General features: G+C 44.2%; 1 protein-coding gene across 1 annotated transcript in view; it reads left to right on the top strand.

Moving 5' to 3' along the window:
* The first annotated feature begins 3,251 nt into the window (after positions 1 to 3,251).
* Positions 3,252 to 9,734, top strand: part of LOC102865623 (chromosome unknown open reading frame, human C3orf70) — a 112,388-nt gene continuing 105,905 nt past the window's right edge. Inside the window, exon 1 of the mRNA XM_006884087.1 lies at positions 3,252 to 3,511. Coding sequence (XP_006884149.1) covers positions 3,316 to 3,511 — 196 coding nt within the window. The 5' untranslated portion in view covers positions 3,252 to 3,315. The remainder of the gene's footprint in view (positions 3,512 to 9,734) is intronic.

Genomic DNA, 9,734 nt, shown 5'->3' with positions numbered 1-9,734 from the left:
TTCCACAGGGGTTGCACCATTTTACACTCCAATGGTGGTTCAATCTGAACTGAAACAGACTCCATGGGTATGACTTTGGGGTTTTGGCTTTTATTATATAAACAGTATTAAAGTGAGCTTAGGAAGTGGGTAAAGGAAAAGAAAAAGAGGAGATGTATGTGAGGAAAACCCTTTAAAAAATCTTGATTGGTTTGCTGTAACAACAATAGATTTCTTGCATTAGTTTTCCTTTTATTTGTGTTATAAGAGATTGATATTATTAATAATATCAGCTTGCTTGGTTCTGCAATCAACACTCTTGGCATCAGCAGTCAGGAAATAAAAAGATTAATTGTATTAGGAAAGTCAGAGACCTCCCCAGAGTACTAAAGAATAATGATGTCAGTCTGGAGACTAAGGTGCATCTGATCCAGGCCATAGTTTTCTCAATTACTTGTTATATATATCAGATAGCTGGATAATGACCAAAAATGACAGAAGAATAATTCATGCTTCTAAGTTGTGTTGCTAGAGAAGAGTATTGGACATACCATAGACTGCCAAGACAATTATCAGGTCTGTAATAGAGAGAGTGAAACCAGGCTGCTTCTTGGAGACAAGGATTTTGAAGCTCAATCTCACACACTTTAGGCGTGTTTCCAGGAGAGACCAGTCCTTGGAGAAGAACATCATGCTTGGAAGGGTATAGGGACAGTACAGGAGAGGAAGACCCTGGATTAGATGGGTTGATAAATGCGGAAATGGGAATAGGTGTGTCAGAGACAGTGAGATTGGGGTTCAGAGCTATTGTGCACAGGGCTGCTAGGATTCATAAGTGACTCGATGGCACATAACAACAACAACATGTTATAATGAGATTGGTCAGATTTAAAAACAGAGAAGATAGACTATACAAGTTAAGGATGTAGGGTATGTCAGCATTTTATTTTATTTTGCAGGAGAGAAGAGGGACTGGGGCTGAAGGAATGTTTCTTTTCTAGGTTATTCAGGGGAACCATGTTCTGTGATTCTGATTCAAGCCTTTCTTGAAAATACTTTTGTTATCAAATTGCCTTTCTCTTCAATCCCTCATATAGGAAGATTTCTCTAGAGTTAGATATATGCAAATTGCATTTTGGTTCTTAAGCCAAGGTTAAATAACAGGGAAAATTATGAAAGATTGCTCATGGTGGCAAGGACTTTCAGTGCTTGAAGATATATTTGGTTATTTAAAAAGCATGATGACTTTTTCTGTGAGTGTAAAGGAGAAGAATAAGTTAATGGAGAAGGTGGACCTGGCCATAAACATGTTCCCACACAGCCGCCTTCCTGCTAAAAGTGCTTTGTTGTTCCCTGAACCTTGGTAATTACAGGCATTTTCTTCTGTTCTGAAAAGCATTTGGCCAATAACAAGAGGGGGTTCCCCACCCCTCTCCTGTGTTCAATACTTGGGTTCTGGCCTTGTTGCAAGGAAACACTAATTCCCAATAGTGCTCCTTGGGAGCAAATGGTTTGTTTTCTCTTCACTGAATCCAGCCTGGGGTCCGTTCTCAGCAGCAGAGCCTGGCATGGAAAATCTATTTGGAGTAACTTGTCCCCAGGAGGGAAGAAGGCAAGTCGGCTGTGCAGAGAAGCTGCAGCCACCATCAGCCTTGCCAGCCACACCCAATGACCAAGACAGGTTTTTAACATGCAAAGACACTAAGACAAACGCAAGTCCTGCTGTGTGTCCATATACACATGTTCAACACACACCCAGTTATACCTGTATACATTATATGAACAGTAGACATACATACCACACTGCCACACACATACATCTCATACACACACTCCACAACAATCGCATTCACCTCCACGTACACAAACGTGCAAATATACATAACTACACACATACAAGTCATATATGCTAGTCAACTAAATACACGTATACATGTTAGTCATATCTACCCGGGCCTCACACACGTGTACACACCCCAACACACGTGTACCCTGCACACGTTTAACATCACATCACATCACATCACATCACGTCACATCACACAACACATTATACTCAATATAACCATGTTGTTATATACCCTAGAGTCGGTTATGACTCATAGTGACCCTTTGAACAATGGTTCTGAGTCTTGTCCACGCCTGAGTCAACCTGTCTCTGACACATGCACACTGACAAACCTTACTGCAATCACATATGCACACCCAAACTTCACAGCTACACATACATACCAACACACCACATAACCTGTTCCTAGCACCCACACATGCATATCTCTCTCACACGTGCACACATACACACACACACACACACACACACACACACACACACACACACGCCCCGCAGCGTGGTTGCTTTCCCACTCAGCAAGGAGGTGGTACAGCCCTTAGGAGGGTGGAGTGTGCCCGCTCAGGAAGGGGCACAGAGGGGTGGTAGATGCCACTGGGGGAGCCCAGGTTGATGTTTGAGGTGAAGTTGTCCAAGGTTTCCCCTAATGTGCGCTCCAGTGGTCGCGCTTAGAGCCTGAGACAAGCCCAGGGTGCCCAGGAAGGGAGGATGAGGTCTGAGGCAGCTTGCTGGGGTGGGGTAGGGGGTAGCAAGTGCGCGCGTGTGTGGTCGTGTGCGCGCCTCCGATGGATCTGGGTGTCAAGGCACTGGGAGGTGTGAGCGAGGGGAATGTGAGGTGCGGGAGAGGGTGGGATAAGAAAGAAACCCTCGTTCAGAGATGCCAACGGCCCAGCCCCCCGAGACACTCGGACGGGCGAGTACTCCGTGTGCACAGCCCTCCGTGGAGTGTGGGGACGCATGTGTGAGTCCACGAGACGACCTAGCTCAGAGGAAGTGTGCGTGTAAACTGGGGTGTGTGTGTGTGAGAATAGCAAGCGGCCAAGATATGTCATAGTCGTAAGCGCCCTCACAGGGTCTGTCTGAGGAATGTGTGAGGAGTGTGTGGGAGAGGCTGGCAGAGACGGGAGGGGACGCCGACGACTGCGCTCCCCCGCGGGCCGTGTGTGAAGCAGCAGCTCGGCCAGCGGACGCGTGGCGCCGGCCGGGGTGCCTGGAGCGCGCGTGCGCGTGCGCGTGCGCGAGGGGGCGCGGCGCGGCGGCGGCCAGGGAGGAGGGGAGGCGGCGGCAGGCCCATCCCCGGCCGCAGCTCCCGGGGCGGCTCCTTCTGCGAACCTAGCACCGTCGCGCTCCCGCCGCCGCCGCCGCGCGCTGGCGTGACTCTCGGCCCGCGCCGCGCCCTCCCGCGTCCGCAGCCCGCGCTCACCTTCCTGCCCGCCTAGACGCCGCTTCTCTCGGGCTGCGGGTCTCGGCTCCGTGCGGAGGGAGAGATGAGTGCGGCGACGGCGCCGGCGCCCGAGCGGGGTTGGAAGAGCGAGAAAGTGGACGAGGCTCAGGCCCTGGCGCGGAGTTGTGCTGCCCGCAGACCCGACTTCCAGCCGTGCGACGGGCTCTCCATCTGTGCCACGCACAGCCATGGCAAGTGCTTCAAGCTGCACTGGTGCTGTCACCTAGGCTGGTGTCACTGTAAGTCGAGTTGCATGTCCCCGCCTCGCGCCGCGGGGCCGTCCGGGGTCGCGGCTGGGACTCGGGGCCGGGGACTCCGGGCCGGTGGGTGGCTCTGTCACAGGCTCGGCTCCCTGCTCCGCGCGGACTCCTCGGGCAGTGCTGCCTTGGCAACAGCATGACATCCCGAGGGGAGTCTAGCTTTAGCCACTTCGACAGAAGGGAATCTCCCCGTCCCGAGAAACTGTAAAAAAATTTTTTTTAAAAAAATCCTCCCCATTTTTTTACGGAAATGACCATGATACAGCGAGATGAGAAATGTTAGCAAGCCATCTGAGTTGAGGACAAACGCAGGGGAAGCCTTCAGCTGGTGGTTCAAGATGCTCTTTTTCGTTCTGACTTTTTTTTTTGTCTCCCTGGGCTGCTGTTTCAAAGAGCGAGTCTTTGGAAATCGAATCATGGCCAGTATATTGTATCCAAATTAAGAACGCGTTGAAGTGAGATGAATTCCTTCCAAAAAGTTAATATTAACCGTTTGAGAAGGCGAACTCCTAAAATACCCATTTGTAGGGCATCAAGTCAGTCAGTAAACGAGACTGTTTTAGGAAGCAAAAGGAAAGAAATGAAAAGCAAGCTTAAACAATCTGAGACAGATTTGTGAAAGCCACAACTAAATGCCTAGGCCTTTTCTCTGGGTTCTTGCTGCCTGTGGTTTTTAAATGGATTACATGTAACTAGCCATTTAATCAGAATTCCACAATTTTATTAGTTCATGACATTTGGCCTGACATACCTGGTGAATAATTTCTTTCGGACAGACGTTGTAAACTTAGTTTCCACAAGACATTTTAATAGCATGGTTTTTTTGACTACTTACTTAGGACATAAATCCTTGAAGTAATCTTAAATGAAAGAAAATTTCCCTTGTTGGTCTAGGGAAAAAAAATGGCTCCCAGCCAAGGATGCAGTATATAGGAATCTTTATTTATAGTAATTGAGCATAATTGAATTTATGAATGAAAAAGTAGAGAATGCTTACTTTTTTTTTTTTAATTTAAAGCACACAGAGCAGTATAGATGTGTATGAGTGTGTGTGTTCTGTCTGCTGATGGGGGGGGGGCGATCAGTATCTTCCTATTTCTCTTTATTCCTATTGCTCTGAAATCAGTTCCCAGTTATGAAGCAGGGAAGAGAGTTGGAAGCAGTGCCTGCAGTACAGTAACATTGTAGGAAACCTGCAATCAGTGTTACTCTGCACAGTTGAGAGTCTTTTCCCAGGGAAGTCTAGAATCCTGGCATAACATGGGAGGGATGCTATTGACAATTCTGGTTCAGCCATGTACCCTCTTAAGTATTGTGTGATTGATGGTACCTTCATAGCATCAGGCAACTGTCCCCAATGTTATTGCTCTGATGCTCAAAATACTCTTCCTGATGTGGAACTGAAATGACTAACTTCTTTTGCTAGTCCGATTCCCATCTTATAAAATCATTCAGAACAGTTGAGTCCATTTTTACATTATGGTTTTTCAAGTCTTCAAATATAGATGAGAATTTATTGTAAATATTATTTATCCACAGGCACTGTTATTATGGCCTCAAAAGAAATTAATGTTGCTTGAATGACTGTGTGAAGATGGCCATTATGTTCCTTCCAAGGCCTCATTTTTTTCCTCTTTCCATATATGTATCTTTATTCCCTTCTGCTTTTCTTTTTATGGAATAGTATCAAGACTCCTAAGCACACTGGTGGTTCTGTTTTGAGCAAGTGCCAGTTTTGTAATGATCTTTTCAAGGTTGCAAAGATACACAGTTGTGGTATGATCAGTCCAGAGCTAAGCAGAACCTCTTTTACCATGTTTGAGATACTACTGTTTCTGCAGCTAGCATTGCAGTAGTTTTCCCTAGACTCAAATCCCATAGTCCTAAGAATTTCCCTGTCAGATTGTATAATCTTGTAGTCAACAAAAGCCATTAAACTTTTTTTTAAGCATGTGTTGGCAACTGAGCCATAATGTTCCTATCTCATGGGCCTGTAGATCTAAATATGGAGCCCTAATGATCTCAGGGCTAAGTGCTTGGCTGCTATCCAAAAGGTTTGTGGTTCAAACCCATCCAGTGGCTACGTGGGCTAAAGATATAGTAATCTGCTCCCATAAATATTGCAGCCAAGAAAGGCGTGTGGAGCATTTCCACTCTGTAGCGTGGGGTTGCTCTCAGTCAAAATTGGCTCAGTGATACTTGACAGCATCCATCTACCTCTCTGTTTGGTGTATAGATACTGAACCCTTGGATTTTCTTTTCCTTTATTTTATTAGACTTTGCCAATTTTTCTGACAACACTGTCTTTGTAAATCCTCACTCTTTCTTAATATGTATGTGTTATTTAACTGCCGTAGTTCATATCAACCATGTATTGGATGTCAGAGCAGTACAGTAACTTTGTACATCATCATGCCATTGATAAACATGGTTGAACAGAAGGCTAGAGAGTCCAGAAGTTTGTTGGCTGTACTGCCCTTTAGATGATAGCAACGTGTCAAGTGGGCACTTGATTGTTCAGACAATCACTTAGCCACCTAATTGCACTATTCGCCATGTTATATTTATCTTGACCATATATATGGGCATCATGAAATCGTGGCCAAATAGCTTGCTGAAATTCTGACACTGATTCTCTGCTTTTGGGTCTGTGGTCAATATACTCTTTTATAAAAAAAAGAGAAAGGTATCTGGATTTAGGAAAAGATTGATGTCAAGTACACTGAAATGTTTTTGGCAGTTTATTCTGCTTAAAAAAAAATCAGACTTATGTTTGTGGTTTTTTTTTTCATCTTTGGCAGCCCTCCTAGTCTCAGTGCTTCCTCCACTGGCAGCCGTTCAGCCGTCCCATTCATGAGGAGTTTGAATTCATTTGGAGCAGCAAGGTGCTCTCTCAGCGTCCTTGCCACAGTGGGACATCAGATTATTTCTACATTTCTTAGCCCAGAAAGGGACAGTAAACTTGAGACATTCTACTTTTTATTTTTCACTCATGAAGATTACACCCCCAGTCCTAAGTAGAGTTCTTTTTCTTTCATTTGGTTAAGTGGGTATCCAGCAACTTCTTCCTATGAGTCATTGTTACAGAAACTGGGAATACAAGTATGAATACAGCTGGACTGTGCCTTTTAAGTGCAGTCATCAGCTATGATCTGGGCCATATTTATTTTTGTGCCTCTTTAAAATAACAAGTGATATGGGTGAGAAAACTGTCAGCTTGGTCACCAAATCTGAAAATGCTAAAATAAGGACTTTGTACCTTGGTACTTGAGAGAGGTAAATTCAGAACATATAAGGAAGGTCAGCTTTATATAGTTGATTATGGGCTCATGATAATTATAATCTTGTGAAGTAGAAAAGGCTGAAAAAATATACATGTTCATAAAAGACATAGAAAACAGGAGTACATTGTAGATACATTACTAAAGGGAATTGTTGTTGTTGTTGTTGTTATGTGCTGTAGAGTCGCTTGTGACTCATAGCGACCCTATGTACATACAACATCCCTAAACTCTGCTCTGTCCTGTGCCAATTGCACTGTCTCCGATACACCCATCCTGATTACCCCAGTCACTGAATCAATCCACCTCATGGGGGGCCTTCCCCTTCTGCGCTGTCCCTCAACCCTCTGAAAGCATGATGTCCCTCTCCAAGAACCTGTCCCTCCTTGCCACATGTCAAAAGTATGTTAGACGGAGCCTTAGAATCCTTGCCTCCAAGGAGCAGCCGGGTTTGACCCTTTCCAGGATGAATCTGTTCATCAAAGGGAATTAGTATATATGAATAATGGCAGATTTAAAAATTTTTCCAGTTCAGCAATTTCTTTTTTCCAGTTTAGCAATTTACATGTATAATTCAGTGACTTTGATGGTGTTCTTTATGTAACTCAACTGTTTTCACTATCTTTTCCTAACTTATTCTACTATCATTAACATAAATTCATTGCTCCCTAAACAAAAAACTTTCCGCTTCTTCCCTCTCCCATTCCTAGTAACTGCTAAAAATCTTTGCGTTTTCTGTATTTGCTTATCTCTTCCACGTGAGATCACAGTATGTATCCTTATGTGACTGAATTGTTTTACTTTGTAGTATTTTCAAGTTTCACCCATGTTGTCACTAACATCAGAACTTCATTTCTCTTTGTAGCTGAGGAATCCATATGTATATATGCTCTTGTTGGTAAGTGCTGTTGAATTGACTGCCACTCGTTCATAGTGACACTATGAATAGGGGATTGAAACTCTGCCCTCTCCTGTGCCATCCTTGTATTCTCTTATGTGCTCAAGCCGTCCATTGCAGTCACTGTGGGACTCCATCTCTTTGAAGATCTTCTCCTCCTTCACTGACCCTCCACCTTTCCAAGCAGGATAATCTCTTCCAAGAACTGGCTCCTTCTAACAGCATGCCCAAAGTTTTTGAGATGAAATTTCATTATCCTTGCCTCCAAAAGTCACCCTGGCTACACCTTTTCTAAGACTCGTTTGTTTGTCCTTTTGGCAGTCCATGAGATACTTAGCACTCTTCTCCAACACCACAACTCAAAGGCATTGATTTTTCTTCTGTCATTCTTACTTCTTGGCCAGATTTCAGCTGCATAGCAAGTAATTGAAAAGATCATGGTTTGGTTCAGGTGCACTTTATATCACATTTTTCTCTAATCATTTCTTTAGTTTTGTTGTGGTGTTTCCCCCCCACTTACACATTTTGGTTGTTTTCCACAAGTAGTGGAAAATTTATGAGAATGATGTCAAGGTAGAAAACTGTAATATGTTCTTTTGTTATATACCAGGGGGATTTGATCCAGTCAAAATTCCCTAAGGAAATTATAATTTCAGGTGATGGATGCATGGGGATTAAGCAGGCAAAGGAGAGGGGAAGATAGTGGAGAAGCAAGAACAATCCAGCAAAGGGAAGACAATGGCCAGAATACTTGACGTAGAGAAGAGTAGGAAAGAGTTGAGGAACAGAAGATGAAAGATGTGGCTGAAGTGGAGAAAGTGAGGATCTGTAATGCGCTGGTTAAGGCAGACAAAGGCCAGAGCAATATGAAACTCATGTTAAAAGTCAGAATGCTATAATCCATCTATATATCCATCTATCTCTATGGAAAGAAAGGTTATAAGGAGACCAGTTAGGAGTATCACCCACAGCTGTCTTGCCAGTTTTGACTCTTGGTCACTTTCCATCGAGTTTTCCAAAAGTGTGTAAGAACATAAGAGACTTCTCATTTTTCTCCTTGACAGCAGCTGGTGGAAATGAATTGCTGACTGTGAAAGGAGCAGATGCAACTATGTGAGAGTGGCTAAGTCTGATTTCTACTTGCTTTGTAAAGGGGAACTGTCCTCACTCATCAACAATATCCATAGCAGCAAACAGATAACTGCTAGGTTAGACATGCCACCTCTCATGCTGCTGCAGCTATTTCCTCCAATCAATGAGTTTGACATTCATTGTTGACTCACAGCTGTGGTACCGAGAGTGAGGTTTATTCGGGAAGTACGTTGGAGAGTGGGGGAGGCAAAGAATATCACCCAATGTAAGTCAAGATTTTAGCCCAACAATTTCTCAATTAGTTTCAGTTCAGCAGTCAGCTTTTTCTTACATCATCTGGCAAGAACAACAAAACCTTTAACTGAGGCCTTTATATCAGGCTCCTCTGGTTACACCTCAACCCAGTTTCTCCACAGCAATATCACAGTCTCTCTACCACCATCACCAGGGTCTTTCTAAAATCCTCCTCAAGTCTTGTTGCTCAGTGTGGGAATCACTCTCTCTTATAGCCTAGTCCTACAGCTGTTAATAATTAGCAAGACCATGTGTCTGCAGTTAAGGTTGCTGGAGACCAGGGGGGCTAACATAGTGGTTAGAAAAGCCAACTTTTAAGCTAACACCTCACTGACCTATCAGTTATCAGCCTCATGTGTACTGTGCCATCAGGTTAAGCTTTAGAGTGCTAACCAAAAAGTTGCACATCTAGAAGTGTCTTAGAAGAAAGATCTGGCTGTCTGTTTCCATACAGTCACAGCCTTGAAAACCCTCCTCCAGAGCACAGTTATCTGCTGCTACACATGGGGTCATCATGAATCAGAATCAAATTGATGGCAACTAAATTGGGAAGGGTGTGCTCCAGGGATGTGTCCTATCTCCATACCTTTTCAACCTGTATGCAGAGCAGATTATCCGAGAGGCTGGGCTCTATGAG

Source organism: Elephantulus edwardii, unplaced genomic scaffold (genome assembly GCF_000299155.1).
Source record: "Elephantulus edwardii isolate Elephantulus edwardi_28Jun2011 unplaced genomic scaffold, EleEdw1.0 scaffold00031, whole genome shotgun sequence".
NCBI lineage: Eukaryota > Metazoa > Chordata > Mammalia > Macroscelidea > Macroscelididae > Elephantulus > Elephantulus edwardii.
This window is presented reverse-complemented; position numbering and strand designations above follow the sequence as displayed.